This window comes from Accipiter gentilis, chromosome 19 (assembly GCF_929443795.1).
Source record: "Accipiter gentilis chromosome 19, bAccGen1.1, whole genome shotgun sequence".
NCBI lineage: Eukaryota > Metazoa > Chordata > Aves > Accipitriformes > Accipitridae > Astur > Astur gentilis.
The window spans coordinates 17,086,238-17,104,639 of NC_064898.1; the positions used below are offsets into that span (position 1 = coordinate 17,086,238).

Consider the following 18,402-nt stretch of genomic DNA (forward strand, 5'->3'; position numbering starts at 1 on the left):
GGAGGTAGTACAGTTGCTTATAGTAAGTAGCATGTGATTTTGTAGGTGTATCAAGTTCAGTTCCTATCCTGGCCTTTTAACCTGTATCAGCATTGTGTAATCTAAATGTGAATATCTGCTTATGAAAGCATTGTTTATTTTGGGAACAAAATGCTCAGCCATTTGGAATTCTGTGCCTGTAAATGTGACTTGGAACTTCTCAAAGAATGAGATAGTTTTAATCTGAAGACCGATCATTGTTTCAAGTGTCAAGAGACATTGTACAGTCTCATTAAAATGATGTGGTAGAAATTTTTTTTTAAAAAAAAGGTATTTCCTGAGATTAGTTCCTCTATAGTTACCCCAAATGAAGTGTAGTGTTTATGGCAAAGACTAAAGGATATTTTTAAATTTCCTTTTTACTTTATTAAGCATTGAAGTATCATCTTAGGTTGGTCTTTTTGGTTACTTAAGTTATTCCGTAAATCAGAATACTTATTGTTGTAAATATACACAGCACCTTAAAACTGGAAAGCCTACAAGACAATGTAAAGGTACAAAGCTATCTTGCAGCTACTGTTATCACTTACAGGGCTAGTTTATGCAAGTTGAAGTATTGGGGTGATCCTGTAAAATGAGTAACAATAATTAGTTTGCTCTCTTAAAAAAGAGCAGAAGCAGCAAAGTTCTGTAGAATAAATGAAAGTCAGCTCATCCAGACACTCAATTCTTTATCTGAAATGAGTACTAGAAGACTTTCTAGGTTTTGGAACCAGTCCTCCCTGTGCCACTTGTTAAAAGCATAGTACTAAAATGGTTTCATCTCTTTATAGGGAGTCCTATTGTGAGAGAAACCTGTGGATGATAATGGAATTTAATTTCATACTTGTGTTTCATGGCAGTGTGGAGATAATATTTCTCAGTTACAATATCAGGAAGAAAGTTGTGTGCTCTTGTTAGCTGAGGCCTATCCTCTTCCTTCCTTGATTGTATTCTGCTTGTTTTCTAACTTGCTGACTTTATTGCCTGTTTGTTGGTGTAATTCTAAATTTCTCTATACTACTGTTCATGTCTGCTACTAAATCTTCGTTCTGCTGTGAAGCACTGCTTCTGTCCTGCCAGTGTTGCTAGTTAGGATGTAATTCTGCTGTCCAACACTATCGTTTGAGAACAACCTTATGTAGAAGTAGTATTATCTTACACCTACAAGCTATAGCACTTCCATACATGTTAAGAGGAACCAGGGGTTGTGGTAGGAAAATAGTTTCCACATTTTAGGCTACTATAAAAGTACAGAGTTTTATTTGACTTTTTATATTTTCAGTGATGATGATGGTGATGACAGTTTGAATTCTGATAATCAAGAAGTCCTTGATGCCAGAGTAGTGGTGAGTAAATACTCTGTAACTTTAAAAACTCTCTGACCTTCTTTCTCTTCTGAGGCTAAGGAATTAGTAGATAATGTTTCGAGTATTTGAGCTTGGTTTCAGAGTTAACTGTGCGATACCTGTGAATCCTGATCTGTAATGCAGAAGGAAGTTGTTTTGAGAGTCCACACTGAAATAATGCTGGAATGTATGGGAATTCTGGAGTTCTCTGAAGAGCTCTTAAATTTGCAAAGTTACTACCAAAATCTTACCTTTAAGTATCTGAAAACTAGACTTGTGAATACTTCTTTCTGTCTTCCATTTTCTTAGGAGAACAGCTCTTTCATTATAAGCAGCAAAATTCCCAGTAAGAAAAAAACAAAGCCAGAAACAAAACGTGCAAAATCAACTGAAGTGATTGAAGTAGAGGAGGAAGAAGAGTAGGCTGCTGAGAACTCTGGGCTTCTGCAAGGTTCACCTCAGTGAACAGAAAACTGAGAAATGAGGTGGCAGTGGTCACTCTTCAGATACCTTTTTCATGGCCTACTTAGCTCAACATTGACTTCAGGACAATGTTTTAAACCATCAACCAAGTAACCTAGTCAGATTTTGTTTAAGGTGAGTATATTGGGCTTGTGTCTGAGACCATTACAAAACAAGTTCTGTGCTGTCCTGTGTTGAGTGTTTAATATCCTTGATTCAGTTGCTGATAATTGTGCCAAAATGCTAGCTTCTGCAACTTCTGTTAACCAGTGGATCAGAGAATTTATGTAATTCAGAACAGCAAAACAAGTTCCAAATATTGCAGCATAGCAGCAGCACAGTATAGAAAAGTGTATGCATTTGCATAAGTACATATATACGCTCAAGTTACAAAGGGCAATTTGGATGCCTTTCTTTCATGACTTTTTTGTGAGTGATATTTAGATTATTTTTTTGTGTCTTAAGGAAGTGCAGGTTATGCTTTGAAATACTTTGAGAGCTAAGTAAGGGTTGAAGACAGAATTGAAGCTTAATGCAAATCAAGTGCCAACAGTAAAAATCCAAAAGTGGTTAGTCAACTTAGACAAAAGTCTATTGCAAAATATGGTTAATGCCTTTGAATATGCCTTGATAAGACCTTTGTATGATCGAGGTTGTCTATTCGATGTAGAATAACTCTTCAGAAAACTAATTTTCTGCTCCTGAATCTAATACAATAATCTGACGTTATAAATTATCTTAAAAATAGCTGTTGCAGCGCAGTGAATCTTGGATTAAAAGATTCTTTTTCCCCTCTTGCCTTCCTCTGTCTAGAATGGGTTCTGATTTTAACATGACTAAGCAGAAGATGAAAACTCTTTATAATGACAGCACCTTACAAGCATTGCCCCAATTGCAATACCTTTCTCAAAGGTGTGTTAGTTGGAAACATGACTAGTGAATGTTTGGAAATGGTCTGAATATGGCTAACTCCTAGATGACAAGGCTGTCTTGGTAGCAGTAGAAGTAAAAAAATGTTTAAAAAGTTTACTTGTGAATCAACAAGATTTAAAAACCAAAGGGTGATCTGCCTCACTCAAATACTCTTTAATAACCAAATTGGTGTCAGCAACAAACTTAACAGCTGTTCAGCAGGTAAAAGTAGTCTGCGCTGAACAGGGATGTTATCAGAAAAAGACTTACTATCTACTGGTTTAATTTCCTTCAAAATGTAATTGGCAGCCTAAGGAGGTTTACAGTAGGTGCTCAGTGTAATGAGAGCAGGTCAAGTTGCAATTCCGTGTATGCTTGAATTAAGGTCCCAGATCTTTGTAAAGGAAGTTCGGAGTTTCCCAGTTGCAACTTGATAGCTCTAGGGAGTAAGGCTGTAAAAATTACTCTTCAGTAGTTGAAGATCACAATTAATATTGGTCCAAAATTAATGGCTAAATGTAACTCTTTCAGGCATCTACCTGAGAAATACTCTCTGGCTTGAAAGACTCATCCTGGATCTAGGAGTGGGGTTCTTGCTTGGTAAGGCATAGCGAGGTGGTATGTGGAGTCCTGCTCATTCTGCAGTTCATGTGATGAATTTTTCTGTTCAACTGCTGAGTGACTCAGAAATGAACTAAATTTCAATTCTGATTAGAACTGGATAAACACACATCAAAATCAAGCTTATTACAACTGTTAAATTGATTGCTGAAGCCCAGCTTTTGGCTTTAGGAAATCTTCAGTTATTTGACCACATCTGACAGTTCTTATTCCTTTGTTGTTTTTTTCCTTCTAGTTTGTTGCTTTTGGAAGACGAAATGCCACTCAGTTTTCTGTTACCAACAGCGCAAGGTAAGCTGTTGCTTGGTTTTCAGTTCTGTTTTTTTCAGGTAGCTTTTATGCTTTACTTCACAAAATGTTTTGAAAAAAACAGTATTCTGTAGTTCAAGTGAATATGTTAGTGTTTCACAGCTGTGTAACTTTTCTGTGTGAGGCTTCCAAAGTATTGAGTGCAACATCTCTTTATCTGTCTGATCAAAATTAGGGCCTGTAGTCTCTGCTTGAATGAAAACTGAAACTTTGAGTTCTTGAATACCTGTATATTAAATACAGTTTTTGTTAGAAGTTATATACAGAAATACTTTGTTTCTACCTGATGTTGAACACTGCAGTGCAACTTAATGTATGTGATTTGGTTGCAACACTACCTGGGATTTCACCTGCTGAAGATGTTTGAGAACTACTGTACACTTTTGTCTCCTGGTGGTGCCCCACCCACGCTTTCTGTACTGGGGTGTATTGTACAGCTGCAGCTTCTGATTGCTTCCCTGTGGTAAAATTTCATCTTAATGCATGTCCCATGCAAGAACAGGCAGGACAGCAGAAAGAAGCTGGTAATCTCGCACATACGTATTGCGAAATCTGTGAAACTTCTTACTGTGGGATGTTACCAAGTTTGGGTTCAGGAGAGTCTAGGAAGTTGGATGGAAGAAAACGCCATGTAAGATAACCAGATAGGAAAACATCTTTAACGTGGGAAACCCTGAGCTAAAGCTGGGCAAGTAATGAAACTTGCAAGAACATACTTAAGAGGGTAGGATTGAGGCATCTTTTTTGGCACTAGCTGCTGTGAGGGTACTGGACTGGAAAACATCGGTTTGATACAGCATAAATTGTTCTTATGTCAGCATATCTGGTACTGAACTCCTTGTTGCAGTTACCTTAGTCCAAAGTATACCTGACTCTAAAAATAGAAACCAGTAGTGGAAGGTGACAGTTAGTAATTGCAAGTATATAGTAGACTGAGAAATAACTTGATTTTTGTGTACTGTTCAAATGCTGCTTCAAAAATACTGAAAAATAAGATGAAAGTTTATGCAGTCACTCTGTTACAGCACGTGTTCAGTTTTTGTCTGTTGCTGTAGACAAAAACCTGGAACCTAGTGCTTAGAAAAAACCCTTCTTTTGCAACCCACAGCTGATGAACATATTAGTTGTGTTACTTATATGAAGGGACAACATTTGCATGTATTCAAACAGCAATTAATACAAATACTGATGAATGTAGGGAACGAGTGTCATGTTCCTGATTTGCAGAAGTGTAGTTCAGTTATATTAATTTCTTTCCAGATGCTGCAGCTGAACACGCCAGCTCTGCAGCAGTGAGCAGTTGTAACTTTTTTGACTGCTTGAATTCTTATGGCTGTTGGCTGGCCTTCTGATGTACAAGTATTACTTCGGTGGACTTTTGTGGAACACGTTAGCAAAAGATGTAAGCTTTGTGTTTCTTTTGAACTTCAGCATAAGAATATTAAATTTCTTCAGACAAGTACTATTTCCCACAGCACGTAATCTGTAATTTGTGCACTGTATGGTATCTGCACCCAGCAGTGTCTTCCTGATGGGGTGTTCAAAAAGCAGTGCTACAGTATTTCAGCAGCTGGCATCGTTGGTTTTCATGCAGATGTGCTGGTTAAACTTGGTATTTCTGTTGAAACAAGTAGATTGAAAGTTTCTTTGTGGGAAGCTTGTCAAATACAACATTGAAGAATTGTTGGATTGTTAAGAGATAAAAGTATAGTTAAATCAATGACCTTGCTCCAAAATATTTCTTCTTAAAGGGGCATTCCTGTGATGTCTGGAACACAGTGGCAAGCCTCTACTTCAGGGTAAGTATTGAGGAAATAGTGTTTTCCTAGGTGGAGGTAGTTGGATGAGGATCATAAAAGTTCAAGTCTTCAGCTTTCTGGCTGCCTTTTTACAAAGAAGCAGTATTCTATTTTGAAACATCCAACTACCAGATGGCAGCTAGTGACATGTTTCTTTTAAAGTTAACTGGCTAGGCTTCAAAAATAGAAGCTATTCTGCAGACATTGTGAAGAGTTAATTGTTATGCCTCGTTATTCAGCAAATAGACACAACTCACTGTGTGTCTGAATTGAAAAACGTGGCTAGAAGAGTAACAGGTTATGCTTTCCTCACTGTAAAGTTAATTGCAGTGGTGACAATGAGACCTGTAACAGGTTTACTTAGTGGGACAATTATGCAAACATAGTTAAAAATGCAGCTACTGTAAAATCCCAAGGATTAGCTTGTTTTGATGTTTTTGAATTCAGCATCCTGCCTACTAAAGGAAGTAGGATTAGCAGGTAGAGGAAAAATATAGTCAGTGTCTTATTACAGTGTATTTGTAAGCTGTCTTAAAATGGTATCTCATATGTGTTTTCTTTATATCACAGTATCAGCTGACTGTTGGTTAACTCCCTTAGTTGTATCTTTTGTGCCATAGTCCTCCAATTTCTTAAATTGCAGCTAGATTTTGTTGATAGTTGTGTGGCCATGGCTCTGATTTCAAAAGAAGTGCTTTGTTTTGGCATTAGCATTCAGGCTGCAAGCATCACTGGACTATAATCTGCCTGCTTCATATTCAGTATAAAAGTGCCTAAGTCTTAATATATTACTAAAATACTGAAGAAACTTGAAACTATTACTCAGCTGCAGCAATTTACTTCTTTTTAGGAAGTCCACAATAGTCCAGTCTGAACTAGCATCTTGGTAAGTTAGTGTGATGTTTTGTTTTTTAACCCTTGCCTGTTGTAGGCTAGCTGTCTTTCTTTAACTTGGTGACCTGGTTATATTGCTAGTTTTAGGGCCAGTGTTGCTTTAGAAAATATAAGAGCTTCTCTTCCCCCAAACTTGAGAATGCTGTGAGAGAGTTGTTGTGATGATTGGCAAAATGTTCAACTGCTCTGAAGAGAGTGAGTGAGAATAGCCTTTCTGAACAAATCTATTACAAGCAACCTTTTCATGTCACCTTATTGTGGGCATCCTGAGTATTTAACACGCAGTGTTTTCTGTCAGTGAGCAAAGATCATGACTGTGTGACTTTCTTTTAAAAATGAACAGGAAATTAAGAAGAGCCATCAAATTAAATAGGATAATATTCAGGCATTATAGTAGCTTTAAGTGTGATTCCAAATAGAGGCTATCAGGAATGCCTGTGGTGGTTAGAGCCACTCAAGTACTGAGTAACACTCTAGGTTCTGCTGGTTTGTATGCACATGCATGTCAGTTTGTAACCTTATCTTGCTTTTTCAGGTGGTATGTAATTAGAGAAGATGAGACAAGAAATGCAGGATGCCATTTCACAGAAATCTGAAGTGCTTGTTAGGGTTAGTATGACATCTGAAGTTCTGCATATTCCTTAATGATTTAAGAGCTCTGGTTAGTGGCTGGAAGTCTGTATAACATCAAGCTTACTGACTTTTGGGAGGGTTTCAGGGAGTTGTTTCATCACTAGGTTACTGTATTTTAATCTAGCATTCACTCTGTGAAGTGAAGAATTTATTTTAACTTTGATTTGTCCAAAGAACACTCACAAATTTCTCAGTCAAAAAGGAGGTGATCAGCTTAACTGCTTAAACTGATAGTATTACTTCTACAAGTAATTAATTTCACACTTAGCAGGAAAGTTATGTGGAGGATTCTGTTTGACTAAAATTTTGTAGTTAATTTGCTTTGTTCTTTGCCTTTCAGGTAGCATTAACTTTTAATATTAAAACTGTGGCTAATATGAAGGAGTTACTTCACATTCCCCAAATGATACCCCAAAGGTATCATTTACCTTACTCCTTCTCCCAGATGTCTTGAAACAAGTAAAAAGATGCTTAAGGATCTATGAGATACCTTTCCAGTCTGGTTGATTATCTATTGTGTTAATTTATAGTACCAGAAATCCTGAGGTCTATCCCGATAGGATCTCTTCTGTAGGTTCGTGTCGTTGGAAATGCCTCACAGAATAAACTTGTGGTTTCACTTTACCCATTGAACTACCTGTTAGCTCTGTGGGATAAAACTGCAAGACAAATCTCTGCAGATGTAGCATCCTAGGAACTGTAATAATGCATTATGTTCTCCTTTAGGTACTGACTTATGCTTTTGGTACAAATGAAAAAAAAAAATGCTCAAGTGGAAAAGCTTGGTAAGTGGCAAAAGACGGTGTGTTCTGGGACTTACATGTAACTACCATGTTGAATTACATGGGCTGAACAGCCAGGTTTTTGTGTAGGTACCTGATTTCTAACACTATTTCTTGTAGTTTGAGTTTTTTGGATGGCTTGAAACAGTCAACTTCCCTTCTGATCACAAAGGAGTGATGATGATTTCTTGTTTTGGTGGCTATAGCTAAGAAGAGACAGCACGATGATGTCTGAATTGAAGTAACTTCATAAACATGCTGCATTTTTGTCTTGTCAAAAAATGCTTGACAGTTTCATACTGAGCAGCAATATTTGGGTTATATCTTTAAGTTTGGGTTTTAAAGAGTTTTCTGAGCAGTTCAGCCAGTTTACCTACTATACAATTAAAATTCCTGGCTTCTGTTCTATAGAATGCAGGGTCTAAAGTAAAACAAGCAAAATATTCTGGAAGAAGTATAAATCCTTTACAGTAGGGATATATAAAAACTTAGAGGAATTCTGAAGCTCCATAAGATGAAATTCATGGAGTCTGTTTTCCCTCTTAGTTGTATGGCAGCTTTTGTGAAATGAAGAGTGCATTAGGGTAGTTTATCACTAGGCACTAACTGGTGGATGCAAAAAGCTTGAATGCTAAAATGAGCACTTGTGGATGGAGAAGTACTGCAGCTGTTGCACTGTATGGTATCTGCACCCAGCAGCATTCTTCTGATGGGATGTTCAAAAAACAGTGCTACAGTAGTTCAGCGTTTGGCATCGTTGGTTTTCATTCTGCTGTGTCTGTTAAACCTGGTATTTTTGCTGATACAGTCTTTGTCCTCTTCAGGGATTTGAATGTACTTGCTTTCTATTTTCATGTTCCAGTGTGAGCACTGGATAGTGGCCTCTGGAACTTGGCAAGTGCATTCAGTTTCTTCTTTTTAACAGGTGCTTTAAGGTGCAGAACAAAGTGAACTTTGCTGTGTTAACAGGATGAACTGTGGAAGGTGGTAATGGCCTGTTTGATAGGTAAGCACTGAGTTACTAGTCAGTTCAGGTGGTTTCATGCTATTTTACCGTTTGTGTGTTATCTGGGTATGACTCTAGATCATTGAAACCTCAGTAAACTGTTCTAGAAAAGTGTAGAAATGGTTGTGCAGTAGCAGAGATGACTGGGCAGTGATCACCCCAGATTTTGGCAGTATCTGAGCAGGTTGCTTGTCTGCGAGTCATTCTTGTGTGTGTGTATATACTTTAAATGGATGTCACAGTTCTGCAACAATTTGTAGAACTAGTTTGTGACTGAGACTGCTACTGGTTGTGAGGAATCCTGTGCTTGGAGCTTTTAACAGATTTTAGACTTGTTGGTTAGGCTTGGATTACATACTGGCATGATTGATTGGTGTGTAACAAGAAAGGATGGGAAACTCCAGTATTGATTTAAGATGGTGGTAACAGCAGTGAGAGGGGGAGCACCTGGTCATTACCAAGGCTGCTAGAATGTTGCTGTTTCTGGCAAGTGTGGACGTGACCGTAAAGCAAGTCCATCAGACTCTTGAATTGCCATATGATATGGTGCTAAGTCTGCTGGGAATAAAGGAATAAAGTGTAGGTACATGGCTGTATCCTTGGGCACCTCCAACACTTAAGCTACGGAGGAACAAAAGTTCTAGTTGGAACCTTTGTAACTTGGACTCCAGAAGCTGCTGTTAGGAGGATGGTTGTTGTGCACTCTGAAACAAAAAGGAGAGACAAAAGGCTGCTCCATGGAATATACATCCAACCTCTATGTTAACTCTTAATTTAGACTAACCAAACCTGCCTGTTTAACCTACAGTGTCTGCTACCAAGTCCCTGCATGTCAGAGGGCTGAGAAACATCATCCGAGTGCCACCAAAGTGAGTCTGAAGGTAAGCGTGCTTAGCAAAATTGCTGGTACTAAAAAAAATTCAAGGTCACTTCAAAGAGGGTTTGCGTGGCAGAAAACCCAGCAGCTCTTAACGCGGTGACCGCATATTGAAATCCTCTGCAGGATGCCGTGGACACCTGGTGTGTGCTATGGTCTATTTGTGAGGAGATACACCTTATGGAGTGAGGCCTCTTGGAGTGAAAAAAAGGATATCTGCTGCCCTCATGTTTTTTGAGATGCTCATGTAGGGAAGAGGCTGCTCAGTTTCATTCTGAAATGAGTTGACTTGCAGCATGTGAAGGTGGAGAACAACAGGTTGATAGAGTTGTGGCATGAGCAGTCTTGTAACTTAATTGCAGCTTCTATGTCCAAGGAAGGGCAATGAAGCTGGTGAGGGGCCTGGAGCACAAGTCTTATGAAGACCGACTGAGGAAACTGGAGTTGTTCAGCCTGGAGAAAAAGAGGCTGAGGGGAGACCTGATCGCTCTTTACAACTACCTGAAAGGAGGTTGTAGTGAGGTGGGGGTTGGTCTCTTCTCCCAAGGAACAAGTGAGAGGGCAAGAAGAAATGGCCTCAAGCTGTGCCAGAGGAGGTTTAGATTGGGTATTACGAAAAATTTCTTCACTGAAAGTCTTATCAAGCATTGGAACAGGCTGCCCAGGGGAGTGGTGGAGTCACCATCCCTGGAAGTATTGAACAGACATGTAGATGTGGCACTTAGGGACATGGTTTAGTGGTGGACTTGGCAATGTTAGGCTAATGGTTGGCCCTGATGATATTAAAGGTGCTTTCCAATCTAAATGATTCTGTGATTCCTTTTCCCTTGGCAATGATACATTCCTAGAGCTGTGTGGAAGTCTTAGAGTGGATAATTCTGGACCAACTAGGTGAGGGAGAAGTGCAGGGTGGGAATGCTACAGGCACTCTTGAGTAGTTACAGGAAACAGAAAATTGTGAGATTTGGGGAGCTGGCAGTGGAAGTCCTGCTTTTGCCCCATAACACTTCAGTAAAATGGGGATATGCACATGTTCCCTGTGTTACTGCTTTTATACCAGCACCATGTCCTGAAACTAAATTGCTTCAGACTGGGGGAACCATGTTATGCCAAGTGTGAGGAAGACAACAGCATTCAGATGGCTTTTCTGTTGAACTCAAGTGCTAATAGATGCTTTTCCTCTCTCAGGTCCTGGTGATGTTGCTGCAAGGAACTGGACAGCTCTTCCAAGAAAGAACTTTATCTGTCTTGAGTGTTTACTGCAGTTAACTTAAAATTAAACATTCATTCTAACTTCTGTTGCTACTTTGTAAATTGCAGTAGTGCATGTTGTTGGAAACCAGTGCATAAGCACAGGGAGCCTTTGCCCTTACCCATTCAGTTGTGACTCACCTGTTTTGCCCTCCTGGGAGATGTGGCAAAGCTGCCTGCTTTGTGCTGCAGAAGAGCTAACTCACTAAGCTGAGTGTATTGAGTTATGATTTGCCTGAAAAGGCTTCACCAGCTGTTTTCCCTCACTTCCTGTCACTGAACTCAACTGTACTAAAGCTCTGGAGAGGTAGTTGTTCTATACAGAATGTCACAGTATTTAAATAAAACTGATCTCTGAAAGCTGCAGCCTGGGATTATTTCCTGTTGTGATACTGTAAGCAAGCAAAGGTGGTATGTTCAAATCATGACTGATGATCACCTGTGGCTCACTGGTAGCCAAGTGTAGGCTTGGGCTCTTTTCTTCCCTTCTGATCATAAGAAAAGTCAAAGTCATGGGTAAGAGCCTGAGCAGCCCTTGCAGAACTACCAGGGTGAAGATGAGAGAGATAATACATACTATACCTCTCATCTTCACATTGCAAAAAGCTTCTGCCTCGCTTCACTCCATGGAACAACAAGCTGGTTTTGGCTTGTTCTCTTTACTTGGCAGGTGGTAACAAATTGCTTTAGCTACTGCAGTACTTGTATCTTAGGAAAAAGGCTTCAGAGCTCTCTGCTGCATTTTAAACAGGACCAACTTCAATGAAATGGCCCTGCTCTTCCACCTGCTGGTAACCACATTCAGCTTTTGCTAGAACACTGAGCTTTAAATTTGTCTGATGGTGTAATTACTTAGCTCTGACTTGGAGCTCAGGAAACTTGGATAGAAAAAACTACATTTGGAAGTAGCAACAATATAAGGTTTGTTCTGCCTTCAGGTGCTTTAAGAAGTATCTCTTGAGAACTACTGCAGGAACCCACCGTTCCTGATCTGAAATCATACAGTGCCAAGAAAATAAGAATTTCAGCTTTACAGAAGAAATTAGTGTCTTGAATCCTCAGGATGCAAATCTTAAAAAAACCCTTTATTTGAAAATAGTTTATACACATATATTACAAAAGTTAGTATGATCTCCCTTTAAAATGCTAACACATGAAAGGCTTTTCACAATGTCAGTTTACTTAATCTGAGGCAAACAATGTTTAAAGCAGTGGTTAATCTGCTTGTGTAGTGATCTCAGTAAAACATGAGGGTACTACACAGATTTTGTTTACTTATGGTTTTCTTGCAGCTTAAAGCTGAGGATTCCTAATGGCTCTGCAATTAACTTAAAGTCTGCATTATTCAGTGGTCTCTTGAATTGTACCAATAGTGTTCCTTCTTCCTCAAAGTCTTCTGCAGTCACTGTGCTTTCCAAGTCTTCTTGGCTCGTAGTTTTTCCAGCATTTTCTGCAAATAAATGATGAGACTACAGTAGTGTAGCTTAAGTGACTACACTAAAACCAGTGCAGTAAGCACAGCACAGGTACTCCTCCTGTGTAACCTGAGCATCAGTAATGGACAGTGCAAGCCTGGACAATGGGGCAGTGAATTTAGCTCCTACCACTGCTTCACACAGCCCACATTTCAGGGGGAAGGTCTGCTTGTTTCTCTCATTTTCTGTTAATTATGGGATCTGTAAAACAATCTAAAAAGATCAGCAATTTTATTTTATCACAAGATGTGTTCAGCTAGGTAGAATCTTAAGCTATGTAGCATAGCCAAAGCAGCCAAAATAACCCAGCCCCAAAAATGCTTTATAATGGAAATTCAGTCAAGTTTGGACTAAGAAAAAAGCCCTGCCATTCTTCTGCCAGGTAGACTTTCTAGCAGCTGGGGTCCCAAACAGCCTTTTTGCTCAACCTCAAGTTGCCAGAAAAATTCAGCCTGAGGTGGACACACATTTTAGACCACATTTCAGCTCAGCCATAGTGTTGAGGAGGAAATTCTTAAGCAGGATATACCAATAGCATTACTTAAATACAGACCAGCTTGATGGTCTCCATTTCAGTTGCAGTCACACCACAGAACTCCATCTCAATTACTCTGATGAGCAGCTCAGTGAAATCATGAGAACTGACCCAGTAGTACAATACTGTAGCAGACTATTACCTTTTGAAACTCTTTAGCCTTTTCTCTGTTTTTAGCATAAGTTTCTTGCCTTGTTTTTTCTTCCTTTCTGATTTTTACTTCTGCAAGTTGATTATGAAGTCTGTCAAACAGGAAAAAAATTGTGTCTCATCAGGAAGAAAGTGGCAAAGCTGGAATAAGTTAACAAGCTTAAGGGTTTGTACCATCTCTATTGCTAGAAATTACAGAAGGAAATTTTGACTTGGTTCTCCAGTAATCTAGAATCACTTCAAATTCCTCTTCAGCTGCATCTAATAAACACCCCACCACCTTCAGGAGTTGTACCTGCTGCATGTTACTATTAGTAAGTGCTCAAGTGCAATTGTGGTCTTTGCTTCAAATTTAATCTAGTCTCATGCACTGACTGGCACAGCTGCTGCCTCAGCATGACGAAATGAGCAGGCTGCTAGGCATGTTTCTTACTGCCAGCTGTGCAGGGGAATTTCCCAACAGGCACCTGTATCAAACACACTGGGCTTCTCTCTCCCAACTCCTTTGTGTTAAGCAGCACTGCGTCCAACTGGAAGATCACTAACTGCTCGGACTGACCAGAAGCTTTCACAAGGCACAGATGAACTACTTCTGGTTTTTCAATCCAAACTTCTCCCACTTGTGTTGATGCAATACCTTGAAGTACGCTGGTGCATTTCAACTTCTCCAGACTTCCTGTCCTCTGGAGAAGACACTTTCACCTCTCCTACTTTCTTCAACTGATTGGCAACTGCACCTTTTTTTCCTAAATAAAAAAAAAAAAAATTAAAAGTCAAACATATCTTAAATTTAAATATTTAGTCCAGCCAACTCAAAAGCATGAGAGATTTTCAAAGATCTTCAAATGACCTTACAAAAAAGGAGTAAGCTAGCAGAATGGACACAACAGAGATGACATCTTGTGTTAAAAATAACTCTTCATGGTCTCACTCATTAGGCTGCTGCCTATACTTTAAGCCAGCCATGCCTATTAACAGACATTAGAGATGCATCAGTTCTCTTAATGTGGTTGTTCTTTGATAAAAAACTATTATCTGCAGAGACACCTTATGACTACAAAGGTGTGGGCAGATTGTGAAAATAGGAAGAGGACCAACCCGTAAAGGCCTTTACAACACTGAAGAGGTAGCCAGACAGTGGGGAAGAAAAAAAAAAAAGCTCCCCACATCCCTGAGAAACCAAATTAAAGAATATCCCAGTCTGCAATAGCAAAGATGCAACAAATGTGAAATCTATTATTCGATACAAAACAGCAACTCAAAAGATACCTAATGCTATGTCTTGGCCCCAGACAAACCTACCAGAGATGAGAAAAGACTCCTTTTGCCTGCTTAACTTCTCAGACTTTCCTCTTTGAAACTTTCTGGTTTCTGGCTTTACATTTTCTCTCTCTTTATTTTTCATTTCTTCTACTCTTTTCAGAGATTTCTGGATGAAGTTCTTCTTTCTTCTTAAAAAAGATTCTTGCAAACTTCCAGGTGTAGCTGCAAACTCGAGCAGCATCACTGTGAAAGAAAATTAAGAGTCTGCACATTTCTCACTTCTAGCAGTGAGCAATATCACGTCTAAGAAGTCACACATTTCAATGTATTTCTCCTAAAATGCTGAGCTTGACTACTTTTGTAAATCACACTAAGAGAATGACATTGTGAATGACGACTAATTTTGCCAAACAAGCAGCAATTCAGATCTATGGAATCTAATAACTGTAAGCAGGCCTGCCAAGACAAATACTGCGATAAATACTGCATCGAAAGCATCTTGATGCTTCAAAACATATCAAAGATCTGAGAAGTCCCCAACACAGTCAAGTTCTGTCAGTGTGGGTCTTTCATGTTATCGCTGTTCATCTTGGACAAAAAATGTGTCAATATTTTACCAATGTTCCACACTATCATCAGAATGGAAAAAAAAAGACATTCTTTGGCTACAGAGCTTAGGGACTAACAAGAAATAAAAAAAAAAAAAAAAAAAAAAGAAGCTACATAAACTATATGACAACAAACCGCAAACCACAACATACTGTTTCAAAACAAAGTGGTTACTTCACAGTGTTCTAACACAGCGTATTGTAGATATTATGAACTTTTATAAAAGATAGCCTGGCACAGGAAGAGGCAAGTCAATACCTCCTTGTCAATAAGAAATATTAAACCTGAGTCAAATGTACTACAGACCAAGCCTGAACAGCAAGGTGCACTTGCCTACATAAAAGCAACTCTATATTTTCCAAAGGAGAGGTATATTTTATTAATGATTTTAATAGTAGAAATAAAGACCCTCTCTATCTCAGCATCAGAATACTGAAGTTACACATAATTACCTGCAGTCTGATGTGATGGAAAGTGACTGTCATTGGGACTCTGGGCTTTGGAAGAGCTGTCAGGCCTTACAAACACTGAATAATCTGCGTCTGGAGATAGCGGTAAAAATTCTCTCTCCTGTTTCAAAAGGGATCAGTGATTGGAAATGCTTAAAACATACCACAAATTTGAGTGAAGTGGTATTGCTGTATTACTGTACCACTAGCATAGACCCGATACAAATAAAAGACACACTCTTTTGCCTTTATAGCAGATGCAAGAAAACCATCAGAAATTGATCTGGGTAGTAAAAGTATTAAAAAGCTACTTTCTAAAAACATTTTAAAACTTTCAAAAAACCCATTAAAGACCCTTTGCCTACCAGATTTCAATTGCTTGTTCTTAATGCAGGGCTGTGTAATTTCATCTCGACAGATGTGTTTTTTCTTTCCTCCTGCTCTCTGGTTCTCCCCTATCACTATTACTGCTGTCTCCCTCCCCCATTCTCAGCTGGAAGGAAACACCCCCTGCAGAAGTACAGCCTCCAGCTGCCAATCTCCACCTTACCCACATTTCAATTACTTTATGAAGACCCATCCTTAAGTACTTTTATGATCTTTTCTAGATGCCTCCTGCAATTGAAACATGATTTCATCTTATCTGTTCATCTAACAGACACACATTACTTGGCTCTGTTACTGCTTCAGCACCCCAACTATTCTCTCATTACAAACCAGCCCTTCTACAATTTATGGCCTTTGCTTTATATAAGCATACCACAGGCAAATTAAGCATGGCAGTATGATGAGCTGATCGTATTTTTCCCCTAAACCTCAAACTGTTGTGTGGTCCTGGTGTAGCTCCATCCACTAGGTATGGGATTTTTCCTTTTTTTTCCTGTTTAGTTTGTAGCTTTTGTTTCATCCCACCTTCTCCTCTTATTCAAGTCTTCAACTAATGGGATACAATTTAGTCTTGCAAACACCAGCAAGATGGTTCTGTTTCTCAGCAAAAGTATTCCCAAACCCTCTACACTGATACAACAAGGTAGTGATTTTAAGGAATAGTCCAAATTTAAGATCTATTAGATCTGTTTGAAAAACAACATCAAACCAAGATGATCCAAGCAACTACTAAGCTCAGATAACCCTAACGTTCTCTTGTTTTGCAACAGTGGACTAACTGCTACAGTGGGGCCTCTCCTTAAGTTAAAATCAGAATTATATTAGATAATAAAGACTCACCTCAGTAAAAACATTAAATTCATGCTGATCCACACATGCTAGGTTTTTTATTTTATCCTCCTCAATTTTCTCTTGGTTAGTATGTTCAATGTCTGATTCTGCAATACTGATGTCATTTGAGCTTACCAGAGTGAGTTCAGGTTCTTCCATAATACCACGCCCTGACTCAGTCTCCTAGAAAATAAGTTAAGAGATATCAGTGTAAAAAATAATAACAATAAAAAAATAATAATAATAAAAAAAAATCACTATTTCCAGCAATAGCAACAGCTGTTATCTTATCAGAAAGAGGAGGCTCATTCAACTTGTAGAAGAATGAAAATCTGCCCCCAAGCAATAAATGAAATACAGAAAGAGCACTTTGCCTGAGGTGTTGATGTATGCAAACCCTGGAACCTAAGTTCAATGCAAAGTATTTTATATACCAGTGTTAAAAAACCCAAAACAAACAAATAACCCAAAGCAATGAAACAACAACAAAAACTCCAGCTCTCCTCCACTCACCTCAAGTTTAAATCACTTAGTTCTAGGGCAAACTTTTTTTTTTATTAAAAGCTACATCAAAGGTATTTCCTTAAGTTTGCTTATGCTTTGGTTAAATTATTTACCTCCTTACCTCCCCCTCTAAATGGGGATAGGGGCTGTTCAGTTAAGTAACCATGCCATGTAGTACAGCTGCATACATTATACCAACTAATGCTAGGAGAGGAAGATGCAACAGAGACGCTATAGCTCGTCCAACAATCATGGGAAATCTACCTCATTTTAGCTACTGCAAATTATTGCAGTGCTATGATCTGAAAGAAGTAGTAGGGCAGAAGTCCAGCGAACATGCAAGTCAAACTAGAATTGTAAAATCAACATTTGCCAAGCTTTCAGATATTAAAGGTCTAAAATAACTTGGTACAACAACAAAAAAACCCAACAAGAAAGCCTGCACAAATTATCGCTTTTGGAAATCTGTTTTACTCACCCAGACGGGAATACCACATGAGCTTCTGGGCACAGAATTAGAATGTTTTTCATGTCTTTCCAGGAAGGAACCGTTCTGTGGTACAACAGCCTGTAAATGGATGTCTGAGTCTTCCAAGTTGGTTTGCCTGGGAACCCTTGAAGATTTTTGTACTTCTGGAAAGCCTCGATCTGGCTCCTTTATACTTGTATTGCACTGCGAATCCAAGTCCACAGCTTTATTTGCTTCATGTACATGAATTGATTTTTCAGGAAGCTTCACATACTTCTTATCAAATGCCTCCACAGGTAATTTTTCAGAAGACACAGTCTCTTTTAGTAAGTTCTGAGGGCAAGTTTCATCCACTGTAACTGGTGTCTTATTTAGCTGATAAAATGATTTTTGCTCTTCCAGTGGATTCAGACTTTCATGTCGCAGATCTTCCACTGAACACTGGAGATTAATACATTCCATATTTCTTGCCAATTCTTCATATTCTCTGGCAGATGAAATACAGCTATCATCGCCCCATTTTCTAATTCTAGGGGTTTGTTCAAAAGATCTCTGTAACATAGCGTTAAGGTCCACTGGCTGATCAGCGCTCTGACAGTGATCGCTCAGAGTAGATTCTAATTGCAGTGGGTGAAAAGATTCTTCGGATCCTGTTTCAAAGTTACCAAGAGTCAAAATTCTAGCTAACACAACAGAATTTCAACTTTAAGAAGTCCCTCCATAATGAGACTTTTCAGTAATGTATAGTAATAAGTCTAGTAAATAGGAAGAAAAATTTTGTTTAAAAAAAGTCTGCTTAAGTTTCTTCAAACATAAT

General features: G+C 38.7%; 2 protein-coding genes and 8 non-coding genes across 18 annotated transcripts in view; 9 read left to right on the forward strand and 1 right to left on the reverse strand.

The window, feature by feature from the left end:
• Positions 1-18,402, forward strand: part of TAF1D (TATA-box binding protein associated factor, RNA polymerase I subunit D) — an 815,997-nt gene that overhangs the window by 4,330 nt on the left and 793,265 nt on the right. For 3 of the 9 annotated variants that reach the window (XM_049823611.1, XM_049823614.1, XM_049823615.1), the window contains exons 6-15: positions 1,304-1,367; positions 1,677-1,964; positions 3,273-3,341; positions 3,598-3,653; positions 4,932-5,073; positions 5,423-5,470; positions 6,321-6,356; positions 6,900-6,973; positions 7,724-9,666; positions 10,851-11,279. In XM_049823611.1, coding sequence (XP_049679568.1) covers positions 1,304-1,367; positions 1,677-1,790 — 178 coding nt within the window. In that variant the 3' untranslated portion in view covers positions 1,791-1,964; positions 3,273-3,341; positions 3,598-3,653; ... (4 more) ...; positions 7,724-9,666; positions 10,851-11,279. Of the gene's footprint in view, positions 1-1,303; positions 1,368-1,676; positions 1,965-3,272; positions 3,342-3,597; positions 3,654-4,931; positions 5,074-5,422; positions 5,471-6,320; positions 6,357-6,899; positions 6,974-7,723; positions 9,667-10,850; positions 11,280-18,402 lie in introns of those variants that run through there. The other 6 variants (XM_049823613.1, XM_049823617.1, XM_049823620.1 and 3 more) reach the window with 6 other exon arrangements.
• Positions 3,386-3,457, forward strand: LOC126048533 (small nucleolar RNA SNORD5). The gene has a single exon (XR_007508888.1). It is a non-coding gene; the product is annotated as a small nucleolar RNA SNORD5 (small nucleolar RNA).
• Positions 4,695-4,821, forward strand: LOC126048531 (small nucleolar RNA SNORA40). The gene has a single exon (XR_007508886.1). It is a non-coding gene; the product is annotated as a small nucleolar RNA SNORA40 (small nucleolar RNA).
• LOC126048524 (small nucleolar RNA SNORA8) lies at positions 5,165-5,303 on the forward strand. Its single transcript, XR_007508879.1, has one exon. It is a non-coding gene; the product is annotated as a small nucleolar RNA SNORA8 (small nucleolar RNA).
• On the forward strand, positions 5,695-5,826 carry LOC126048527 (small nucleolar RNA SNORA1). Its single transcript, XR_007508882.1, has one exon. It is a non-coding gene; the product is annotated as a small nucleolar RNA SNORA1 (small nucleolar RNA).
• On the forward strand, positions 6,516-6,588 carry LOC126048523 (small nucleolar RNA Z40). The gene has a single exon (XR_007508878.1). It is a non-coding gene; the product is annotated as a small nucleolar RNA Z40 (small nucleolar RNA).
• LOC126048528 (small nucleolar RNA SNORA18) lies at positions 7,538-7,669 on the forward strand. Its single transcript, XR_007508883.1, has one exon. It is a non-coding gene; the product is annotated as a small nucleolar RNA SNORA18 (small nucleolar RNA).
• On the forward strand, positions 8,451-8,589 carry LOC126048525 (small nucleolar RNA SNORA8). The gene has a single exon (XR_007508880.1). It is a non-coding gene; the product is annotated as a small nucleolar RNA SNORA8 (small nucleolar RNA).
• LOC126048526 (small nucleolar RNA SNORA25) lies at positions 9,709-9,838 on the forward strand. Its single transcript, XR_007508881.1, has one exon. It is a non-coding gene; the product is annotated as a small nucleolar RNA SNORA25 (small nucleolar RNA).
• Positions 11,988-18,402, reverse strand: part of CEP295 (centrosomal protein 295) — a 46,646-nt gene continuing 40,231 nt past the window's right edge. The window contains 7 exon segments of the mRNA XM_049823606.1: positions 11,988-12,363; positions 13,066-13,165; positions 13,711-13,819; positions 14,376-14,579; positions 15,398-15,515; positions 16,622-16,795; positions 17,595-18,235. Coding sequence (XP_049679563.1) covers positions 12,316-12,363; positions 13,066-13,165; positions 13,711-13,819; positions 14,376-14,579; positions 15,398-15,515; positions 16,622-16,795; positions 17,595-18,235 — 1,394 coding nt within the window. The 3' untranslated portion in view covers positions 11,988-12,315.